Source organism: Gouania willdenowi, chromosome 15 (assembly GCF_900634775.1).
Source record: "Gouania willdenowi chromosome 15, fGouWil2.1, whole genome shotgun sequence".
Classification (NCBI taxonomy): Eukaryota; Metazoa; Chordata; class Actinopteri; order Blenniiformes; family Gobiesocidae; genus Gouania; species Gouania willdenowi.
The window spans coordinates 20,378,519-20,403,359 of NC_041058.1; the positions used below are offsets into that span (position 1 = coordinate 20,378,519).

The 24,841-nt window shown below is 36.1% G+C and overlaps 3 protein-coding genes across 6 annotated transcripts in view; 1 reads left to right on the plus strand and 2 right to left on the minus strand.

The window, feature by feature from the left end:
* LOC114476890 (CSC1-like protein 2) overlaps positions 1-5,598 on the minus strand; it is a 28,712-nt gene extending 23,114 nt beyond the window's left edge. For all 3 annotated transcript variants that reach the window (XM_028468887.1, XM_028468886.1, XM_028468884.1), the window contains exon 1: positions 5,327-5,598. The gene's annotated coding sequence lies outside the window, so the exon portion shown is untranslated. The remainder of the gene's footprint in view (positions 1-5,326) is intronic.
* A 1,283-nt stretch (positions 5,599-6,881) lies between these two features.
* mrpl14 (mitochondrial ribosomal protein L14) lies at positions 6,882-9,086 on the plus strand. 2 transcript variants are annotated; one of them, XM_028467970.1, is made up of 3 exons: positions 6,882-7,068; positions 7,287-7,385; positions 8,632-9,086. In XM_028467970.1, the coding sequence occupies exons 2-3, from the start codon at positions 7,309-7,311 to the stop codon at positions 8,996-8,998; spliced, it is 444 nt and encodes a 147-aa protein (XP_028323771.1). In that variant the 5' UTR covers positions 6,882-7,068; positions 7,287-7,308; the 3' UTR covers positions 8,999-9,086. The 2 variants fall into 2 exon arrangements, with proteins under 2 accessions (XP_028323771.1, XP_028323770.1); XM_028467969.1 differs by having other exon boundaries at positions 6,883-7,385.
* A 162-nt stretch (positions 9,087-9,248) lies between these two features.
* Positions 9,249-23,014, minus strand: LOC114476451 (calpain-1 catalytic subunit-like). The gene is made up of 23 exons (XM_028467968.1): positions 22,815-23,014; positions 20,359-20,376; positions 18,605-18,851; positions 18,100-18,169; positions 17,904-18,022; positions 16,239-16,372; positions 15,961-16,129; positions 15,778-15,861; positions 15,603-15,688; positions 15,447-15,521; positions 14,998-15,158; positions 13,753-13,922; positions 13,655-13,666; positions 13,293-13,504; positions 13,165-13,204; positions 12,978-13,043; positions 12,838-12,895; positions 12,657-12,721; positions 11,451-11,519; positions 11,289-11,367; positions 11,079-11,192; positions 10,181-10,239; positions 9,249-10,102 (listed from the first exon to the last, which is right to left on the minus strand). The coding sequence occupies exons 1-23, from the start codon at positions 22,973-22,975 to the stop codon at positions 10,076-10,078; spliced, it is 2,295 nt and encodes a 764-aa protein (XP_028323769.1). The 5' UTR covers positions 22,976-23,014; the 3' UTR covers positions 9,249-10,075.
* Between the last annotated feature and the right edge of the window lie 1,827 nt (positions 23,015-24,841).

Below are 24,841 nucleotides of genomic sequence, written 5' to 3' on the forward strand. Positions count from 1 at the left end.
AACAAATATTTTATAAGATACTTGTTTGATCTGATATTAACAAAAAGTGAAGGCATATTAATCTGTGGGGGGGACTGGAACACCATATTAAATCCTCTATTGGATACTACGAGTTCAAAAAAACAAAAAGTGGCAAGATCAAAATTGCTCAATATATTTGTAAAGGGGATGGGATTGTGTGATATTTGGAGAAATATGCATGAACAAGAAAGAGACTTTACACACTACTCAGCCACTCATCGAGTACATTCCAGGGTTGACTTCTTCCTGATTAATCTCACAGACAGACACCGGGTGAAAGAATCTCAATAGGAACAGCAGATATCTCTGATCACAACATAATATATTTAAAATTACATCGAACAAATCAGCCTAAGACCACTTTATGGAGATTAAATCTCGGTATTCTGAACAGTGAAGATGTAATGATGAAAATCCAAAAAGACATTTCTGACTGTATGGAAAACAACATGAAAGGTAGCCCCAAACCTACTATAATGTGGGACACAGTTAAAGCAGTAATGAGAGGAAAACTTACAGCAAAAACTGTATTTTTAAAATGAAAAAAAAAAAAAGGAAAAATATGATGAACTACAGATTACTCTAAGAAATAAGGAAAGACGACAGCAGGAAAGTCCTAATAAAGAACGAGACATACAGATAAGGGAAATTAAAAAAACAATTTGAGGACATTCAGAATGAAGACAGAAAAAAAACTGAGATATATAAAGCAAACCTTTTATGAATGAGGGCCAAAGGCGAGCAAGATCCTGGCAAAACAACTTAGAGCAAAACACATACGGAACTCAATACATAAAATTAGAGAACTCGAAACTAAAAATGAATTATTTGATCCACGAGAAATTAATGAAATATTCAGAAATTACTACAAATCTCTATATTCGAAGGGAAAACAAGTGGATGAAATGGAAATAAAGAAATACCTATCCGCTCTTGACCTCCCTTCACTGGGAACTTTGCAAAACAACAAATTATTAGCCCCCATAACATTAAAGGAAATACATAGAACTATCACACATTTGAAAAACAACAAAACCCCTGGGAGTGACGGTTTTCCAAACGAGTGGTATAAAATCTTTAAGGAGACCCTTGCACAGGTTATGTTGAAATCCTTCAACTGGACACTAGATAAGGCAGAAATTCCACCATCTTGGAAAGAGGCTACCATCTCTGTTATTCCCAAGGAGGGCAAAGATAAGGAATACTGTGAATCTTACCGCCCAATATCAATGTTGAATGTTGACTATAAAATATTTACATCAATTTTATCAAAAAGATTAGAACACTTTCTACCTGATTTAATAGAGGAAGACCAGGCAGGCTTTATTAAAGGGCGCCAAACTCAAGACAATATAAGACAAACTCTAAATATAATAGAACATATTAACAAAGAACAAATCAGTGCAGCAGTGATGAGTCTAGACGCTGAAAAAGCCTTCGATAAAGTGAGCTGGAAATTTTTAAGCAACGTACAAGAAAAAATAGGCTTCAACACCAAATTCAACAAGTGCATTCAGGTGCTGTATAGTGAACCAACTGCTAGAATTAAAATAAATGGACACCTTACAAATAGTTTTAGACTGTACAGAGGCACTCGCCAGGGTTGTTGCTTAAGTCCTACTCTTTTCGCAATATTCATAGAGCCCCTGGCTCAGGCCATTAGACAACATAAAGATATAAATGGAATCAATTTAGCTAAAGAGGGATTGATTAGACACAAAATTGGACTTTTTGCTGATGACGTAATTTTATACCTCCAAAACCCTAATGAGACACTCCCTAAAGTGATGGAAACGTTAAATGATTTCGGCTCCCTCTCAGGTTATTCTCTAAATATCTCTAAAACACAAATACTCTCAATCAACACCTCTATAAAGAAGGCGATCCGGAAAGAATACAGACTGAAAGAAGAAACAAACTCAATTAAATATCTGGGAACTTGGATTACACAAGACACAAACTTTATGAAACAAACTACACTAAAATAAATGACAAAACACAAAATGACTTATCACAATGGACGGCACTATCCTTAGATTTCAGTGCTAGAATTGAAACTATAAATATGAATGTGTTGCCAAAGTTACTGTTTCTTTTTTCAGCATTATCAATCAAGATACCACAATCTCAATTTTTAGCCTGGAATAAACAAATTAAAAAATTTATTTGGGAAAGAAAGAAACCAAGGCTTAAATTTAAGACTTTACATCTGAACAAAGATGGGGCGGGCTGGCACTACCAAATCTGAAGGGAGTATTATTTAGCTGATCAGATGACACTGTCTGCTGGTGTTCTCCAGATTATCAGGCTAAATGGAAACAAATTGAGTTAAACACGGGCCAATCCCAACCACAAACCCTGATAGGTGAGACAGAAATAAAATTAATGGGTGCTAATGGTAGAGCACACACTAAAACTATGGAAAATGATAGGGAAAAAAATATAACTTGGAAAATGACTCTAAACTACTAATCTGGCCTTCCCAAACACCTCGATTCACACCAGTAAAAATAGACGACACTTTCAATAAATGGAGAGACAAAGGGATGATTGCGTTATGCACAATGATGGAAGATAGAACACCTAAAACATTAAAATCATTTGACAAACTTAAAAAAGAATTTGATTTGCAAAATGGTGATTTTTATAGATATCTACAGATAAGGAACTTTTTTTGACACTGAAATCAGAAAAGAACTCTCAGCAGGAAACGATTTAGTAGAAATCATAATAGAAGCATACAAAGCCACTCCCTCTAAGGTGGTCTCAAAACTGTATAAAAGCCTAAAACAAAATGGAACCAACACTTGTTATATAAAACAAAAGTGGGAAAGGGAGTTAAATATGACGATATCTGAGGATGAGTGGTACAGCATGTGCGGCACGCAGCACACCTCCACCAGCTCAAGGAGATGGCGGGAATTTGGCTGGAAGAACCTGGTACGTTTCTTTATAACACCACAAATTTTAAAGAAAACACTGAAATGTGAACAGCTGTGCTGAAGGGGCTGTGGGCAGGAGGATGCTGACCACTCACACATCTTCTGGTTATGTCCAAAAATAAAAGCCTTTTGGAGGGAGGTCATACAAGTAATGGGAGATGTACTGTGTTGTACTATACCTGTAGACCCTGTTGTTTACCTTGGCCTTGTACCGGTTGAAGTCATCTCCAAAAGTGATACCTATCTTTTTAAAATAATGACAATTGCAGCGAGAAAGAGCGTCACAAAAAATTGGACGAAAGTTGACCCACCAACGGTGACTCAATGGACAAATACACTGGAGGAAATATACGTAATGGAGAAATGGACTCATTACCTGAGAACCCAGTCGAGAAATTTTGGGAAACACTGGACAAAATGGACTGATTACAAGATAAAAGACTGAATATTCACAAGGAGCACTACCCCCCCTAAAATTATTATTTTTTCTTTTTCTTTCTTTCTTTATTCATCATTTTTTTGTGTGTGTTTTTCTTTCTCTTTGTTGTCCATGTAATATAAAATTGTAAATAAAAAGTATTAAAAAAAAACGTTTTGTTTGTTTTTCAGTCACATAATAAATCTAACAGCTGTGTGAGTTATTAACTAAAGTGCAACATATTTCAACTATGCGATACTATAGATTTTCTAAATGATCAATGTTCAGGAAACGCAGAAACGATGTTGCATTTGAATGCTATCTGCCACCAGCTGTGGGTGCATGCCCATCCGCCAATAATTACATGGTTGTTTTGTTTGTATATAATTTAGTCAAAGCTTCCCTACATTGTATTTCATTATAGTTGAATATCCCTCACTTACCACTATATCTCTTTATCCATTTCTCTGTTTACTCAACTGGTTGATGTTTAATGTGACGACCGAATGTGTTATTTAACAGTAGGGATGTAAAGATTAATCGTGAGGCAGTTAAAAATCGATTCAAATGTGTCACGGTTCACATCGATACTCTGAAATTGAATCGTAGTACTTCTTAAAAAAAAAAATATATATATATATATATATATATATATAATTTGAAATTCGGTGTGCACTACCGTGTTTTAAATCAAAAGTGTGGGAGCATTTTGGCTTCCCCAAGACAAAATGAAAGAAGTGAGAAAGAAAGAACATGTGAAATCCAAGGTAAGAGAGGCACAGAGAGGAAAGGGAGAAACAAGAGAGAGAGAATGAAAGCCATAGTTTGTTTAATTATATTATTTCTTTAATATCGGATTTGTTTTAAAGTCCAATTGTTAAGGCACAAAATACATTTTTAGTTGCATTTTTAAAAAGAAAAGTAACTATTATGCAGTTTTGCATAGTTTACTGTAGAGCCAGAATTTAAATGAATAGGATTCTTCTTCATTTGCACTATTTATTTATTTCATTTAGGATTTATTTTTATTTAAATTGCATTGTTTTGCATAGTTTATCAAGGGATTCTTTTGACAATGAAAGATAAAATAAAAAGTACAGTACTTTTTATTTTCAAATAAAAAATTTAATATTTTTCAGTCATAATTTGTCTACAGTCTCATTTTGTAAAATAAATCTTGAGAGAATCGTATCGTGAATCCAGTATCGTATCGGAAGTTGAGTGAATTGTTACATCCCTATTGAACAGCTATTCTTACCACTGATTTAGTACTTAATTTTGTAACATTTTGCATAGTGACTTGCCTTAGTAGTTCATCACACTGATCAGTGATAATATCACTGCCTGTTATAGCGTTTGTTGTCCATATGTTTGTTGTTCAGTGCTTTAAACTAATTAAAAGGTTTGAAAATGCAAAATGTTGATTCATTTACTTTTTTTTTCCATCTCTGTGGAGATAATTTGATGCTCAGCAGTGCTCAAATCATCCTTTTTCGCACAATGATCTCAGATCACAATATTTCTACTAATAACTTGGTATAAAGAGGATGTTGTCAGGTAGTTATTAAATAACATGTTATTGTTAAAGACAGTGAACAAAGAGTTGGTTGGGAACATACCTAATATTAGTTGGGAGTCCTAATGTTGTGTCAACTGTTTTACAGTTGATACAGTATTACAGTAATACTATTTATTACTGTAATTTGAAAATCCGGAGATAAAATAAAGCTCATAAGATGTATTGATAATGAAGAGATCAGATCCTGTTACAGGTTCCCGTTAGCCTGATGCTAAGGGTAGCGGAATGCCTCTTAACCGGGGAACAGCATCCTTTCGGTGAGCCGTAGACAGCTAACAGGGTGCTGACACCCATCCAATAAAAGGCAGCTCATAACAGTGTTCTAATACCCCTAAAATCAAAGATAAATGTTGTTTTAAGCCTTACCTTGTTAACTTGACAGCAGGAGCGCAGATAATCACAATGCTAACGTGAGCTAGCAATCCACAGTGACGGGGATGCTAGCTAAATTGGCCACTCGACGTCGACAATAACAGGTGGAGGCTTATTCAACCACCGCCGTTGAATTTTACAGATCTATAGCAGATTAAGCACTCTGGAGCTGGGCCTACCGTGCTGTGGGATAAGCACACGGCCTCGTTAGCTGTCAGTGTATCAACGTAAGCTGCCGCGGTCTCGTCTGTCTGTCAGCCGGTCGATGAACTACAGCTAATAGCGAGTCAGCGTGACGTCACATCAAACAAACGAATAACACATAGAGCGGTAACATAGTTTCTACAGATTGGTGCATGCTACTCTGCCTTTTTCTTTTACATTTATTGCCAGAAAACTGACACTTTTAATGCTTGTGCAACAAATAATCATTTTTTTCAGTTTGATAGCAATAAGTCGTGTGAAAGGGAACCACGTGATCTGCATAACAACAATTATAAAAATATTATTATTATTATTATTATTATTTTAATGTTCATAATAAAAACTACTGCATTGTAAGATGTATCTAAATTTAATTTTTTTTTAAAAAAACAACAAAACATAACAAAAAACAGCATTATAGGAAACACATTTCCAAATGGTTGTCTTTCATGTTTACAAACACACCTTCGTAAATACTTTTTTTTTTTTTTTTTTTACTATTTGTGAAAGTTGTTTCAGCACATATCAAAGTGTATTGTTATATTTGTCATATGCAATGTCAATTTGTTTAAAGCTTTATGAAAGTGTTTTTCACTTCTCCACCACCGTAGTATTAACCTTAACATTGGAAACAAGAAAGTGTAAGGATCATGATGATGATGACAATATTCTGATGGAGTAGGTAAATATAAAGAGACATAAATAATGATTTAAAAAAAAAAAGAAATGTTTAAAAACTTGCATCAACAAAATGTGTTTTGATTCCCTCCTTTCTGTTGATTTTAATGCATGACCTAAAATTATTACAGATACAGGATACAAGATACAAGTTTGCAGTGTATAGACATTAAAGGAACAGTCATACCAATTCATAATCTGAACTGCAGATGCATCAACAAGATTTACAATTACATGGTGAGGTAATAAAGCTCAATGACGGTAATACTAACTAATAATATCTGTGGCAGCTTATAAGTTGAATACCACTGCATGGTTATCGATCATTATTGTGCATTTCTTATTTGCAATTAATTTAAGAGACTTAGAAATAAGAATCAACATCAGGTACATCTTGAATATGGGAGTTGAGTTTTGAAATTTACATTTATGAATCTGAAACTTCACAAATAAAATTAAAAAAAGAACAATAGTTCATAGTTCATTTAATTTAAAATAGGTAATGATGTTCTTCCCTTCAATACCTTTTCTTTTTCTTTTCTTCCTTTCAACGTTGACTTTTATGTGAATGTGATGTGTCGCTTCTATGTTCAATATGTCTACATCTTACTTAGCCCGTCATGGTGACGGTAAACACACTGACGACCAGAAAACTTGGGCGGATTCCAGATTATTGTTATTTATTTTTGAACAGTGTTGTACAATCTTGTGTTTGTATAAAGACATGTGCATGTTAAACAATCCACTCAAACCCAATTTTTATGGTTTATTTGACGTTTTGTAGCTTGGGAATTAAACTATGTCGCATGTTGATGACGTAGTGTTTGACATTGGCATGGCGTGTTAAGAGCAAGGTAACATTTTAGCTTCTCTACACTGTGAACGGAGTCATATTTAACGGTCTCAGACTCAGCTGTTGATTTATTGACTGACACAGTGTTACACTGTGGTTTTCTAGCAGCTCTGTGTCTAACTCTTTGTCCTGGTAGAAGTGTCTTTCTGTCAAATCTTCAGCTAGCTATCGAGCTAGATGCTAACAACACATTGTAACGTGTTTGTGTGGCTGCTGCAGTGTTTGCTGTGAACTATAAAACATGGCTCTGCTCCGAATCTCTGCGTCTCTCACTGCTCTACACATGGAAACCACTGCAATCCATCAGCGGACGTTTAGGTAAGAAAAACAACTGAGAATTAAAGTTTATTTAATCATCAATTCTGACCACATAACTTCCACCTTCTCACAGTCACATACTTATCAAAGAAAATCCCCTAAATCTATAGACAGAGCAAATACATGATTAATAACATATCCTGTTCTCATGGCATGTAATCATTTATTGTTAAACATAGTTAATTTAATAATGTCACACTAGGTCATTGTTTAAATCTTTAAAATCAAAAGCTGAAATGTTACAAATAACAAATAAAAGCTAAAAATATTAAATAATACACAAATATATGGCTTAGATTAATAGTTGCTGTTATGTGCTACTGCTATTATGTATTGTGTAATATAGAAAAACTGGTAATTGACATATCTCAGTGTTAAATAATCTGTACATAATTATAAATGTTGGCTTTAACATTTATTTACATTTTTTTAAGGTGAATATATCAACTGTAAGGGAATGTGTCTAAAGCTAGAAATAAAAGGATTACGTTGTATTTCCTTAACAAGCCTATAATGTATCTTATTTCAGAGATTCCATTTAGTAATATGAAAGTTAATGGAGTGCTCCACCACACTGTTCCATGTACATCATGTTCTAATTTGATATTGATCACTGTTGTCGTATTTGATCTATTTGTGTCTAGAAATAGACATCTCAAAATTGATTCATTGGCCTTAATCTAAGAGGTCACAGATCTCTAGTGTACTGTAAACACATGTGGTTATTCATTTATCCTGTTACACTAAGGTTTCTTTTGTCCCATTATACTAGCTTGAAGACATTATTTATAATAGTAGTAGTAGTGTGTGTTATTAACTTCAGCTAAATCTATCTTTAGTTGTGCCCCAGCATCAATTATAAAAGCTTTTTAAAATTAACGGCAAAACAAAAAAAAACAAGCCAGTATGTTTGAGGAGCAATGTGTGCTTTTTAATTTTTTAAAGTTCAAGATGCAAAGCAATGTATTTCCTATTAAAAAACCTCTATTACACATGTGAAAGTGTTAAAGGATTCACAAAACCAGTGTTTTTCAACCTTGGGGTCATTACTCGTGGGATATTGGGATTTTTTAATGTCACAATATTCCAGAATATTGTGATATAAAATGGGGGTCATGAGCCAAAAAATTTAAGAGAAAACCTTACAGAAACCACTACACTAGACGATGTCATCGCTGTTATAAACAGAGAACCTTTAGGTGAAAGACCTTCCATTTGACCCTGTGTTTACTTCCTGTCTGTGCAGCCTTTCTGCTGTGTCAGCAGCTATCCAGAAAATGACCAGGGTGCGTGTGGTGGACAACAGCTCACTTGGAAATACTCCTTATCACCGCCCACCCAGAGTCATCCATGTCTACACTAAGAACGGCGTAGGAAAAGTTGGTGATCGGGTGTTGCTCGCCATCAAAGGAGAGAAGAAGAAAGCACTCATCGTTGGACACAAGATGCCCGGGGATCGCATGACTCCACGCTTTGATTCTAACAACGTGGTTCTGATCGAGGACAATGGAAACCCAACAGGAACGCGCATCAAGGTCCCTCTACCAACAAATCTACGCAACATGGACGGGGATTACACCAAAGTGCTGGCCATTGCTACCACATTTGTATGACTCCACATTCAGAACATCTTCCACGTGTTCTTCAACATTAATTACATTTAATTCTGACACATCAGTAAAGTTAAAGAACTACATCTTTTTCACGAGTGGTAGAATTCTTTCTTTGTCAACATGTCTGACATTCTTCGGAGGTCACTTTATGTTTACATTAGAAATAAACCAAAGCTGCTACGTCTGCTGCTTCCAATGTGGGTCGAGTTAGTGTATTATACAATATAAATATTAAAAAAAAACACAAACCTGGGATGAAGGGTTTATTAAAGGCACAATATACATTCACAACACAAAAGACATGACAGACTGGCACATTTAAAACACATGTGAACAACTTACACTTTCTGATGAGTAAGATGTTCAGTATTGTGTAGTTTAATGTAACTGTCACTTGGGTGAAATATTTGATATTAATAAGAGGCAACTTCAGTAAACTAAAACAATCCCAGTGCAAAATACGTTAAAAAAAATAATTAAAAAATCAGTTTGAACAAATGTCTACTTTGCGTCAACTACAGAAAAATATGAATACTTCTTAATTCCAATATTTGAAAACCTGTCAATTTTCCTGTTCTCTTCTGCCCCCTACAGGAGCAAGGATAAAAAGCCAATTTATGCTGATGCCATGACTTCCTTTGTTCTGTTCTAAAATCAGGTTAAGAAAAATAAAGGCAGATTCACAAGTTAACCTTTTTTAAAAAAAATACTTAATAGATTCAGTACCTTAACTGTTTTTAAGGTACATTCTAAAATCTAATTAATGGCATCAACGTAGCTAGCATACAAACAGCAGCAGCAAGCTTCAATGGCCTACAATGTGCATTACAGGGAGTGACTCATGCACTAGATCATGCTACTCTGTGAGATTATGGGCTTCTGTGACTCTGTTAGTTTGCATAGATTGTAAAATATATCCAGGACTGACTTTGCTTAGTAGAACTCTAGTTGTGTGTTAAACACTAGAACATCACTCTTTACTTATGTCTCGGCGGGGTGAATCAAAGGGTTAACGGAAGTCTCTGCAGCTCGGGGTTCATAACACTATAAGACCGCCACTATTCATGATGCTCCTCCTCAGCCGCACATTGTCAGGTACAGCCACTGGAAAACGCACACATACAGATACATTTAGAAAATAGTCAAACGTAGAAGTTGGTGGAAGCAGAACTAGTAAACTACCTCTGTGAGATTCATCTCAGCCATTCCTGAGCCTTCTTTGTCGATTTGCTGGAATGACCCTGTTTAAAAAAAAAATGTTTATCATTAGCTAATCATCTTTTAATGGATACTAGTGTGTCCCAACCAGGGTTGGGATCAATAATAAATGTAATTGATAATTAATTACAATATGACATATCTGTTTCTGTTGTAATCACAATTTAATTGTAATTAAGTTCAGATAATTAACTTGAAATTACAATTTAATTGAATGCAAAACTGGGGAACCATGTTACAGTTCCATGGCTTATACATACGTAGTTAATTATTAAAATATGTTTCAGATCTGTCAGTTCTTGTGAGGGTCATTTTACCATTTTTAAAATAATTAAAAACCAGGGGTATACAGACAGAAAAAAGGCTTGACCCCCACACCTAAATTATTAACTATATTTTCATTGATTAGGAAGCCTCGTAAGGTAACCAAGAGACAATGGATAATATTTTTCAGTGTATTATACAACTGACTATAAACATGGGTAAAAACCGACCCATGATCATAAGAGATGCTAACAGCTAGGAAAGGTTACGTTTTATGGGGTTATTTATTAAATGCTCAGTCATTATGATGATTGTTGTAACTGAGAATGTAAATGTAATTGACTTTTAGTAGAAAATTATAATCGTAATTGAAAAAAAAAAAAAAGGCCAGTCAACGTAATTGTAATTGAGTTGAAACCAAACATAGATAATTGAAGAAGTATTTGAAAAATTTCATTGATCCCAACCCTGGTTCCAACACATATTTTCTTTATGCTGAAAAAACTAAAAAAAACCTGCTATTTAAAAAAAAATATTTCATGTAATAGAAATACTTAAATGTGAGCTCCACTGCATACTGTAACTAACTGTAACTCACTGAACATGGCTTCCAGCTTGACCAAGCAGCAGATGAAGTTGTCAAAGTCGATCATCTCGTTTTCTGCGTAGCGAGCCACCAGGATCTGGTGCAGTTTGTTGTTCAGTTTAAAACCTGCAAAGGATTTTGGGAAGCTGAATATTAGTTTTTACTATAAATCCAGAAAAAGTAAGTGTCAATAAAAAAAAAATTAATGGTTGTGCGTCACACCTGCTGATTCTACAGCGAGACGCATCTCGTACGAGCTCATGGCGCCCGACTTGTCCAGGTCGAACTGTCTGAAAATGATCTGCAGGAGGGGAACACAAACATCAGCACAACACAGGATGAAAAAAACTGAGCAAAGTCCATGGACACTGTCTTCTTTCATACCAGCCACTTTCTGATCTTATTCCAGAGGATCTGAAACTCCACCAGACCTAAACGAGCACTGCCGTCTTTCTATGCAGGACTGAGTCAAGGTTCACATTGATAAACTATCAATTATCAACGAAAGCAGGAAAAACCACCATTTTCATCCTATAAAATAATTCAAACTAAGTTAGGAGAAAATATGTGCATTGTATAAAACTACTGATCACATTTGGGACAAAATGATATTATATTTGCTACATTTGATCACATGATTTATATTTTTAATAACTGTAAAACAGGGCTGGGCGATATGAATCAAAACTCAAATCTATTTTTTTTCTCAAAATAGCAATATGCGATTTAAATCTTGATCATTTGAACGCACATGAAGCCTGACCAGAAAGACAACTCAGGGTTACATTTACTGATAAACAAAATGCCACACAGACATGTATTAACAAACAGTTGCACAATACGTATGTGCCACTTATGGCATTTTCTCCTTTAAGGGACAGCACGTGTGAGTGAGTTCTGTAGAGTAGCTTGTTTAGATATAGGTCTGGTTTACGACGAACTCTGCAATCCTTCAAACTGTGTTTTTTATGCTATCCTGAGAAGTAGAGAAAGCAGCAACTCCTAAAAAAAAAGTATTTTAAAACAAATTAAGCTATAAAAAAATCTATATATCGATATAGGGGATATTGTAATTTTCTATACTAGTACATTGCCTGTCAGAGGTATGTGTTCATATTGACATTAACAGGAGTTCCACAGTGTGGATGGGAAAATTATGGGATATAGATATATATCTCTATATATTTTCTTTTGGTAGTCAGAACATCAATAAAATTCAATCAGCTCTTCCTTGACCCATTATCAACATTTCCTCAAAATTTCATCAAAATCTGTTCATAACTTTTATAGATAGATAGCCAAAATAGAAAACTTGATTTATTTTTTAGTTCCCGATATATCATCCAGCCCTACTGGAAAAGCTAACTGGGTTTCAACAGTTTGAGTTGTACCAGTTGTATCCTTTGCATTCGATCCAAATTAAAGTTTAGCTTGAAGCACATCCTGTGGAGGAACCTCATTTTGTTTGTTTACGTTGTCTTATCATTTCAGAACAGATTAAATGATGATGTTTTTTAACATCATGTTTCTCTTGTGAAATTTGTAATAGTTGTATTTAAAAACTTTGGGAGCTTCTTCCACTCAGGATACGTCCATGAGGTTGACCATGGTCCTGCATGATTCCAAACTGAAGCCGTCAGTCTTCAAATCTTTATCTAAAAAAAAAAAAGAAGCAAAAAGTAAGTGAAAAAAACACAATCTGCAGTGGAATCTGATACAGTAATAACAGGTGTACAGTTTCTATTTGTTGTGACAATAAACTATAACTCACGCCGGGAGATGACCCGGTTTAGAATTGTCCTGAGCTCGTAAATAGAAATCTCCATGTCCTAAAAAAAAAAAAAGGAGAAAAAGAGATGTTTGTAGTTTGAGTGAGTGAGTTAACATGTATTCATGGAGGGATTAAACTACCTCTCCAGCGAGCTGAGAAAACATGGACTTAAAAGAGTCATCAATGCTGTCTTCAGATATTTCCTCCTGCAGGAAACAAAGAAACGAAGACATGACGCTGGTAGCAATGCAGATAATTGAGTTCTTTTATTTTCAGGCTGAAAATGAAATGTCCCCACAATGTGGATCAAACATCACTCCTACTTACTTCATCCTCCAGATCCGCAGATATTTCATCATCCAGCTCTCTACAAAAAGCAACACGCTTCACTCAGTTATTGTACATTTCCACAAGTCAGAAAGAATTGTTGCAACACAATAGTAGAATACACGTACTCGGTCTCAGACTGCTTTTCAGTGAAAACTCTCAGGACGAAATCAGCCTCTTTGCCAGACTCGAAGGTGGAGGGGACGACGAGGTACTCCCCAGGGGGGAGACGCAGCCGGGTGCTCACCTCACGCAGGTTAATGAAGGTCTCTGAGCGAGCGCACGACGAGTGACTCAGAAAGAAGTTCTTCTTTAGGTGGACGTTCTGACAGCCTCTATACTGAAAACAGCAAGACACGATTGATTCAATACAAAAACAAAGACAAAAAATGATTCTAAAACCTTTACCAGGAACACAATCTTTAATAACAAACATGATTTTATAGCTCAAATAGCTTCTTGGATAAAGAAACATAGAAACTCTGCCTACCTCTTCAGGAATCTGAGAAAAAAAGGCGAAGAAATGATTAGAATTTCAAAACAAAGCTCAGTAATAAATCAAATGTGTACACCACACTCTGCTCTCACCTCATAGAGAGCAAAGCCAATAGTGTGCATGTCCTGACCCTGACGCCGGTATCTGCGGCGGTCCTTCTGCATCAGCGCCACTAGGAAACTGCACGCCACCTCATCATCCTCTGGATCATCGTCCTCCTCCAGGAGCGTGATCTTGTATTGAGGATTGATCCAGAACGTGTCTAAAAATACGCATTTGTGTTAGTTTTATAGATACACGCTCCACTAAAGTTCATCAGATTTAAAGATACCTATAGTCTAACTCTGTATACCAAACATGGCAATTGTTTATCACTGCAAGGATATGAAAATGTGATTGTCTGATTCAAGGGCCACATTATCAACATTCGTGTCAGGATTTAGAAAAATTACCAATCTGAGCATTAACATAGGAAACAACAAAGGGCTTATGTGTGTTTTTGGAGTCATTTTGTGTGTTTTTGTGTAGTTTTGTTGTCATGATTGGATTTGTTAGGTTTTTTTCTTAAGAATTTTATATTTTGATAGTGCTTTGAGATGACTATTGTTGTAATTTGCACTATATAAGGCCGTAGCTGCAGCTACAGCCAAGGACAAGGCCAGACTGCAGCGTATCATCCACTCTACAGAGAAGGTCATCGGCTGCAATCTGCCCTCCCTCCAGGACCTGTACGCCTCCAGGATCATTATTATTATTATTGTTGCTGGGTTGTTCTTTGTTTTTTTTATTTTTTTTTGTTGTTTGTTTTGTGCACCAACTACCAAGACAAATTCCTTGTACTGTCCTTCAAACTGTACATGGCCATTAAAAACATTTCTGATTCTGATAAAGTTGAATTGAATTGAATTATATTTTTGAAGTCATTTTTGTTGTCTTTTTCTGTATTTCTGTAATTTTGTGTGTTTTTGGAGTAACTGTGTATTTATTTAAATCTTCGTCATTTTATGTGTTTTTGGAGCCCTTTTGTGGGGTTTTAGTCATTTTTGTATAGTTTTCTTGCCCTTTTAAGTATTTGTCTGTCATTTTTGTATGTTTTTTGAGTCATTTTATACATTCACTTTGGGTGAGGGCTGCATTTAGGCCCTGGGCCACCAATTTCCCATGTCTGCTGTAGATTCTGGAAGCAAAGCTGACAACAGAAATCCATAGCTGCAGCATATTTCAGCAAAAATCTGAATTTTTGGAAAATCTAAAATCAAACCACACACTTAAAAACATTATTAATAGTTGAAGTAAAGTAACTACTTAAAGTCGCCTTCATTGTGTCTCAGACTTACTGGGATTGTTCCTGCAGCCCCCAGCAGTGCTGCCTCTCCTCCACGTCCCATAAAACTTGATGGTGTTCCAGTGGCTGAGAGCATCATTGCTCAGAGCGTCAGGGGTCAGGTTGCAGATTTCTAGTCGATTAAATTGTCGGGTGAATTCATTAAAAGACATCCTGATGGAGATGAGAGGAATCGTGATGTATACATTATAAACATTAACTACAAAAACTAATAATTTAATGTCTGTCTGTTATCATTGAAGCTGCTGCTGCTGAGGGGACGACCAAGTCCAGTTTGTGCAGAAAAAGTAAGATTTGTACAACACAAAACATTCTCTAAATGCTTCACTTTCTCAACACTTTCCTTTCATTCACACTAAATGAATCAGTTCTAAACCAAATTTTACTACAGTTTTTTAGAAACGGCTTATTTAACTTAAGTTCCTGACTGAAACTTCTTACCAAAACTCCCCGTCTTCCATCTTCTGATGCAAATCCTCCCGCTCGGACGGGTCAATCTGATCCCATTCAGGAGAACTATTACCAAGGAGACAAATATGAACAATTAATCAATCAATGATTCATTGGTTAAAAACATCAACGCTTGGGAACTCTTACTTGTCACTCCAGGCTCCAGTCCACTCTACCTGGCCCCAAGGATTGCGTACCCTAATCAGACGTACCGAATCACCACGGAAATTCACCTACATCACACCAAAGAAGAAGAGGCAGATTCAAATAATGTGTTATCATTTTTAATGACAGCTGAGCAAAGATAAAGACACACACTAACCTGCTTTAGTCCCGTGACTGAGTAGGCGTGGCCCTTCACCAGCTTCTTGAACGTAACAGCCTCCATGTCAAAAGCACTTGTGATCTGCAATGATCATAATTATTATTCCTCCAACAAATGCCATTAATGCATGATGTTGTGGTCTGTGGGTTTTAGGCAGGCACCAGCATGGTCAGCACTTACATCGATAGAGCAGCCCAGCAGGGATCCTCTTTCCAAAGCTTTTCCAATGATCCTATACAGATCTTTGGGAGCTTTTTGGAGCTCATACATCTCTGACACGCCGCCTGTGAAGTCCTCGAAGCCTTCTGTGGTACTTCCTCCAGACAAGGCCTCGTAGGAGCCGTTCAGCCTGAGTGACATCACAGACCCCAAAAAGCAGCACTTCAGATTCCCCCTTCCCACTGAACACACACATACTAAATTATGGAACACGTGTGGTTGCACGTCCAAAAACCCACTTGGCGTAAGCTTTCTCTAAGAGTGCACTCCAGAACTCATTGCCTTCTGCTGAATGGACAAACATCAGCTCACCGTCCTTGACAGGCAATCTGTCATCAATCACCACGTCCACCCATTCACCAAACTGCCAGAACTGCACAAAACAACAAGCAAAATACTGATTAGAACTGCATTAATTAACTTAAAGCTTCTCTATACAATCTTTTTTTTAATTTATTTTTAAATCAGATAAATCCATAGAGCAGGCTTCATAGATCAATAAATCAAACATCATTTACTCTAATAATTGGGCGTAAAAGGTGGAAATTGCCGTTCAAAAGTTTGTCTTCATTTAAAAGTAGTAAACCGTTAAAGCTAGTGTTATCTAGTAAATTTATCAAAGAGACAAACAGAAACATGCATGACCAAACACTGATCCATGTGAGTTTGCTGGGTTTACTGTGTTTCTATTTTAACCGGTCAGCGTTTTAAAAAGATGATGCAGTTACTCACAATGAAATAATATGTAATTTTTTAGACTTGTGTGTGTTTTGATTAGTAAATAGTTTCTTGAAACTCAGCAGAAACATGAAATTCAAATGAACGGAGGGAACAGCTGTGTTGTGTGCGACGTTGAATGTTACGCTGCTTTATGTCACATTCAACAATGCAGCCGCTCCCACCGTGCAGAAAAATGATACTGTAGTGTTTATGGATTTTGGCATCAGGGTCCTTAGTGCTCTGCCCTGTGACTGTCCTTAAACACCCTCTACCTCACTGTATATTAAGAGCTTTCTCATGATCAGTTGCTCAATGAATGGATCTGCCATGGTAAACGGGAGGAGATAGATACACACCAATCCTTTCAGAGACATATTACTGATGGTTTTAACACATGGAGGCTGTGATCATTTTAATAAAAAGTGCAGAACACATTAAACACGTAATAAGACAATGATTCTATCGTCATTTGTAGTGATTTTAAATCATAATTAAACATTTACCATGATATTCTTTTTGATTTCCTTTTAAATACCACATTAAAGCCAGAGATGGTGATAAAATGCATAACAAGTGTTTTTGACTCTTTTTTTCATTCATATATCTTTGTTAAGTGTTTTAAAGCACCACAATATAACTTTTTTCAAAATGTTGACGTGGTTTAAGCAGCAGGTAAACCAAGCCTGCTGCTTAAACCTGGTTGAGAGCAGGTTTGCGACACAGACTGTGTTTCCGTGGCAACTAAGTTGTTCCAGTTAGATCCAGGTTTAACTGAGCCCCACTCTCAAGTTAAACTTGAAAATGACCCTGAGCTGGGTTTGATGAAATAACCCAATTGTCAGAAAAGTTTTGCGCATTGCATTGTGGGATGTGGAATCCCACAGACGGATGCAGAGAAGTGTTTTTCCTTCATTCTTACCATGATTTCCCTGTATTTCTTCATCAGACAAGGAGGACAGTGATTGGATTGACACCATTTTTGTTATAGTTTGTTCCAGGTATTCCCCGTATTATCACCTCTACATGACATTACATTTCAGACTGTTAACCCTTTCTGTGTTTTTAACCACTAGGCCACCACTCCTGTATACTGTATTGATCTAGAAGGCCTACAATGTCTTTATCTGATGAAAGAAGATTGTCTCCAGCAGGTTTACAAGAGTAGTAAATTATCTAGAAAATACCTGAAAGTGGAATATTCCAGCATATTCGTCTTGAAAGGATTGGCCGTGTGGTACGACTCGATGAAGAAGCCTTTCATTGAGGGTGAGTGAGGCGATGGCCGCTAACAGCCAGCAGTCACCTGCCAAAGAAATTAACTCAGTTTGAAGTTGTAGTTTTGTGTTATTCTTACAAGCATATCTGATACAAATGTCTCACCCAGTGCTCCCTGACAGATGTCTGTGCGGGTAGCACCACCCACAATAAACTGTGGGTCACTCGACAGTTCCTGTGGAGAAAATCAAATCAAACAACATTGAATACACACTTATCGAGACATTTTACAATCCACTATTAAAGGTCATCTTTTCCAAGCCACACGGTGCCAACTTCCAGTGTTTTATTGCGGCTCTGTAAACAAATGTCCCAATGAGGGAGCGGTCAGTGAATGCCTCAAGTGCCTGACAGCTGCAGCGGCCTGACAAAGTTCCTGTTGCTACTTGTCCTATTCTGTCTGGGTCTGCATACATGAAATGAGACAGTGTCACTGATATGTTTGTTTATGTCGAGCCTACTCATCACCACAAGTGGTCCATAAGCGAGTTGTGAAACACACCATGAAGAAGCACTCAAAGGTAATGTGTGTAATGTTTTCAGGGTGTAAATAAGCAAAATGTGTGTCAGAATAAACAGTTTGAACTGGACTTCCTGATGTTATGCTCACCGTGGGTCTCATCCACTCCACATCTCTGGTTTTAGCGGAAAATGGTGCGAGCTCCTTAAAGCCCAGCGACGGGGGCTCAGCTGGGAAACAGGGGTCTTCAAATAGGGTGCCCGACTCCAGGCATTCCTGCTTCAGTGCGTCGTAGGTCTGGTTAGCAAAGGGCACAGCCTGGTCGTTGGAGCCCATGCCTTCTGCACGCAGCCGGTTAGCGTATATGCTAGCAGATATCCCTCCAACAGCATACATCCTGGCACAGGATAAAAATATTGCCTTGGCGAGCGGTCGTACATTGGGCCGTCTATATATAGCAGCTGTTAGCTACTCAGCAGCACACTGGGCTAGGAGTTATAGCACAGCAATCAGAAATAAAGGTTTTGTTTTAAAAACAAAAAAAAGAACTCAAAATAATACGACAAACATTTAATGTGGCGTTAGCCTGCAAGCAGCACAAAATCAAAGCTTGGGTTGCTGGGGGAAGCTAAGCTATCAAGTATCTTGTATTCTAATCTCAGAGTGTGAAATCATTAATTATGTTAAAGAGATACAGTATGTTAAGGTTTCATTTATTCAGACAACTGTTCCTTGGGAAATCCGCTTTGATCTCATGACATGTCAGCTGATTACTTTGATGTTTCCTTTGAAGTTTGGATTTCCTAAGGAACAGTTGTCTGAATAAATGAAACCTTAACATATTATTTAAAAAGAAGACAAAAAGAATCTTGCTGGAAAAAACATGTTGAAGGGAATTTAACAAACATTTTTTTATCAAAACTCTCAGAACAGTTTACACGAAAGACTCCATCATTGTTCTGAGATTAATCATGACGTGTTTACTGCTATCTGTATTTCTAGATGGGTTATTAATATGTTTTACTGAATACCAACTACAGGCCTGTTTAAACAAAAAAAAGTTGTGTTTTTATTTTCTTTAAAACAATAATTTGCTTATTGTTTCCTTTACTAAATTACCAATAACAGAGATTTTCAAAATAATATATTATATTACAACATATTGTATTATATTGCATTTTATTACATTATATTAAAATAGAAGAATAGTATAGAATACATCTTTTTTGATCCCCAAAAGGGAAAGTGACATTTGCAGCAACAAATGTGTGTATTCTATATTGTATTATATCATATTGTAATATTTTATAATATATTATGTTTTTTGGGACTTAAATGTTTATTTTACAGATGTGTACTTTTAATTATACTTCAGAGCTTTAAGATGGGGTGGAATCATAGAATACAGTTAATCCATGCAGGCTCTGGGAGAACATGTAAACCCTGCACTAAGACTCCAAGCTGTAGTCTCTGCACTGTGAGGCAGCGACACAAACCATCCAGCAGCTTGAAACAACCTCTTTTTTCTTATTTACCTTAATATCAGACAACAACTATAACCTGGATTAAGCCTGATAGTGATGCAGGATACCTACTGCTCTGCTGTAAAGACAAGTCACTCACAACGTGATGCATCACTTTGATTCCAATCAATACTTTAAATATGTATGCCATTTTGTTTTACGCTCGCACCACATTTGTAATTAAAGTATATACTGTAGTCAAGATAAATACACTGGTAAAGAACAACAATATTTTGTTAGATAAATGTGCTGAAAAAAAAAAAAAAAACGCACAACAAATACAGAGAAACTATAAGAGAGTAATAACAAGACAGAAAAGTGTGTGAAAAGTGAGGCACAACCACCTCAAGCACAAATCACAAGAGCTTAGAAATGTGATACCTGGTCTGTATGGGCAGGCTGAGAAAGAACGAGACAAAAGACAGAGAATGGTTATTCACTTCCCCCCCAGTGAAAGTACTCTGGTCTGATCTGGATTAAACTACAGAGCTATGACTGTTTAGTGTTTACAGAACAGGGATATGTTTTCTACTCAGTGGGAAGTGTCCTGCAGCTCTGCTCCACTCAGTGGGAATCGTAATGAGCTGCGCTAAATAAACAGCGGAGGAACTTAAAGTCCACACGAGAGAAACCAGGAAATCCACCCGACTATAAAACTATTCAAATAGAGAATGTGTTGGTGTGCAAAACCGGTCAGAATCCACTCTGAACTCATTGTGTAGTAAGAGCCGCTCTCATACTGAGGCCCCACATGCCAGTAGGTGTGCAGGAATGCTGCTCCTCTGTCACACACACAGAGACCCTACAGCTGCCCAAAAAGTACAGACCCCCAGATAAAAACTAGCTGGTGCTGTTCTTTGATGATAAAGACACTCAGAGGACTGTGAACATAAGAACGGCTCTTAAACCAACATCCTCTCTGTCAGAATAGCTAATCCCTGTCATTTATCAACTAGATGGCTAACCAAGGGAAATAATAAAACAATAATTCATGAATATTACCACATACACAGCTTTTTTCTCCACATTTATTCAGATAAATCAAATTTTTGTACTGTTTAGAAAAGCATTGCATGAGGTTTTGAAAGTGTGTTTAATAAGAGTGTCTCTATCCGATTTCAATATTAGTCCGATATCAGCCAAAGAAAACAAGGAAAAGAAGTATTAAATTATATTGACCTGCATCTAAAATCTCTGATATATTATATACTGTTCTTATTGGATTTATTGACTTTTTTTTTCCAGGGTCTAATAATTTGTTTGTTTTTTTTCATTTATTGTATGTAATTGTTGAATATTTTAATATTTAGAATTAAAATGTATGTAAATCTTTGGTTAAATGGTAAAAATGGCACTGAAATTGAACTTGATTTATATCGCGCTTTAGTATAATAATAAATGATTAGCAGGCAATTTTTCTCACACTAATGTTACTGTTGTTCCGTTTTAATAATATCACTTAATCAAGCCTTTTCTAACATTGCACACAACAAAATAAGTAATAAATGTATTATGACTTGTGCCGATATAGTATCGGAACTGTATCGGTATCAGTGAAGCAAATACACAAGACTGAAATATCGGTATTGTATCGGAAGTGAAGAGTTATATTGGGAAATCCCTAGTGTTGAGAGTGTTTGACAACTTATTTAGAAGCACATACAGTCAATGCATAGATAATAACATGAAAATTACTTTAATACATATTTAATTTTTCAATTGTAGTTTTAATTAGGCCTGAACAATAAAAAACGATATATATTGCGATAGAGATGTGATCAATATCAATAGAAAATATGTACAATAAATTCACTGAACTCTGTTTAAAAAAAAAATACGGAAACCGTCTCCGACTCAGAACCGCAAGGGAAATTTATTTGCATGGCTCATTTCATACACGAGGCCACTCAATGTGCTTTACATGATCAAAAAGTGCAGCAGAAAACATTCAAAATCAATAACCGCAAGGCATTCTGGGTGTTGTAGGCACTAGGCAGAGGAACGGCTGCACATTTCTTTTGATTAAGCATTTATTTAACGTCTATATTTGCACATTGACCGCTTTGTTTGTTCATTTAATTCAGGTTTTTCAGTTTATGTCCATAGTTGTGTTGACCTCTTTTTAAATGTTAAATATTACATTCAAAATAAGAGTATTTAATTTTGTTCCCCCTTTATTCTTCTGGTCCTTATTTTGAATAGGTTAAAAAACCTTTTTTTTTTTTTTAAAAAAATCAATAATTATCAATATGACTGATATGAAAAACGTATACCGTGATACATTTTAAAGGCATATTGCCCAGCCCTAGTTTTAATAATGTAATGCAGGTTAAAATTAAAAATTAAAAAAACTCCAAATATTACCCAAGCATATCTAAACAAATTACCAGGAACATTAGTTAAACTTTAACTTTACTGCTTAATTTTCTTTATGTTAGCTTTCCGTCACTTTGACGCCAACGCTTATTTAAAAAATACACAGCAGCTGTTACACAAACCCATTTATATATTTATATATATATGTATATGTTTGTGCCACTTAGTGTATTCCTTAGTGACTTCATTGACTTGTTACTATCATGGCTGACTGTGTTTCCTGCACCTGTTCAGAATCAGGCCTCTGTTGGATGGAAACACCTCTACAACAATCACTGCCTTCGACCGAAGTAAAACTCAAACCGAACCCGCACTCAAGCCCGGATATCCCGTCTACTATGGCCGATATAAGGGCCTCAGTCCACGGTGTGTGGACTCATAGCGGCCGCACGGAGGAATAAGGAGTGATTATGGAGAACCGTTACCTTAGCTTTGTAAAGGACGGAGGAGGCGGAACTCACCACAGCTCAGCGATAAGCGACTCTGGGCGTCCACGGCTGTCACTAGCGGTTAGGGTGCGGGTCCTGGTCCTGGTCCTGGTCCAGTCCTTTGCAACGAAATATTCACGCACAATTACAATACACTCTCTGTCTGTCTCTCCTACTCGACTGGTAATTATCATACATACACTGCAGGGTAGAGTTAAGGGGAGGGGCTGCTACTTAGCTGCAGTACCCCTTTCAACCACCAGAGGTACCCAAACATTCAACTCAGAATCAGATTAGTTTTTATATATATATTTAAACTGTATACTTCCTTATACATGCAAAATACAAAACAAAATTAGACGCATCTTTTCATTTAGAGAGGTAAATATTTATTTCAAATGCAACAATCCCAGTTATTTGCAGAAGTGTAAAGTGTACTGATATATCCTAGTCAAGTAGAAGTAGCTGTTACTTGATTGGAATTGTACTCGAGTACAAGTACAAGTAAGTCATACATAAAATACTCAAGTACAAGTAAAAAGTAGCTCAATCAAGTAGTACTCAAAGTACTATTTAAGTTACCCCCACGTTTATTTTGGTAATAAATCTTCTCACGGTTCCCTTGCATACAGTAAACATCTCATGTATAAATTTAAAAAGAAAGACACCAAATCTTGCACATTTGGAAGTTAATTGTATTTGTCACAAAGGCATCTGTATAAAATAAAAGGTTTGTCAACATGTAAATTTTTTTTTTTTTTTTTTTTTAATAAATAATAAATAAAAATAAATTAAAAAAAACCCCAATGAATGCTTCTGATACTTGCCTGTGTGTGAGCTGTTCTGTTTACAAAATTTTACATGTGACTAACTTAGAATAAACTACCCTGACAAATAGATTTACTCTTGTCATCTCACCTCAAAACAGTTCAATTAAAAGACATATTACAACTTAATTCAGAAAAGCCTTTGTTGCAGAATGGATGCAATCCAAGATTATTACCATGTGTAGGGTAATCTTTATGCACTATTTATTATTGAAAACAAAAAAAAACACTTTTATGTTATTGCTCATGACTATCAGCCCTATAAGGAATTGTGAGCCAAACTTTATCAGAGGGAAAAATGTTAAAAGAGAGGGCCATGTTAGACCCTAATGGGGGGAGGCGAACAAGGGAGAAAGAGTTAGGGGGGACATTAAAAGGCAAGATTATTGTGTTATTTTGGTTGAGCTGAAAGTATAATGTGATGTTACTATTGTGCATAATGTGCTATGGGGTGTAATTTACTGTACCAGTCTACTGATATACATAGAGTGATTAAAGACAGTGAAACATGACACTGCTTAGGTATAATGAATGTGAAAGGGTGGGTGCTTACACTTGTTATAGAGCTATTAGTTGGGATACGTGTGTCTAAAGTTAAGCTCCAATGTTGACTTTACCAACCAGTAACTCATAAAGTAAAGTAAACTCATAAAGGGAATTAAAACCATATATAGTAGATGTGAGGAATGTGGAAACACTTCCAGTCAATCTGTAAACCTCAGACCACATGTTTTTGAGTGTTCGAGTTAAAGAAAAGGAACCAGTTCGCAAGCAATCAAACAAAGATAATTTAGCAAATGATAATGCATGTTTTGTAAGTTACTTTAATGACTGTTTTTCTGTTGATTACAAGTGTAAATCTTTTATCAGGGGCTTGCATTGTAATAGAAGAACCCTGTGTGAATAGCGTGAGAGTTGGCGAAACAGGATAAACCTTAAAAAAGGAAGTAGAGAACCCCAAAATAGGTGTACAAAATAGTAAAGAAGGCGATAACATTGTACTGTAAATTATATATTTTTTTTCTTTCTGTGCTCTTTGCTTTAAAATTCAAAGTGACTGCATATTGTTACAGAACAAAAGATATGAGTTATGCTTATGATATATACTACATATACTGTAAACTATATAGTTTCATATACAATAGCATAAAATACGTGAATACTACTGTAGGATAAAAGTAGGTGCAACAGGAGAAAACTGGATCTATTTCTGAAGAGAGCATGCAGACATTT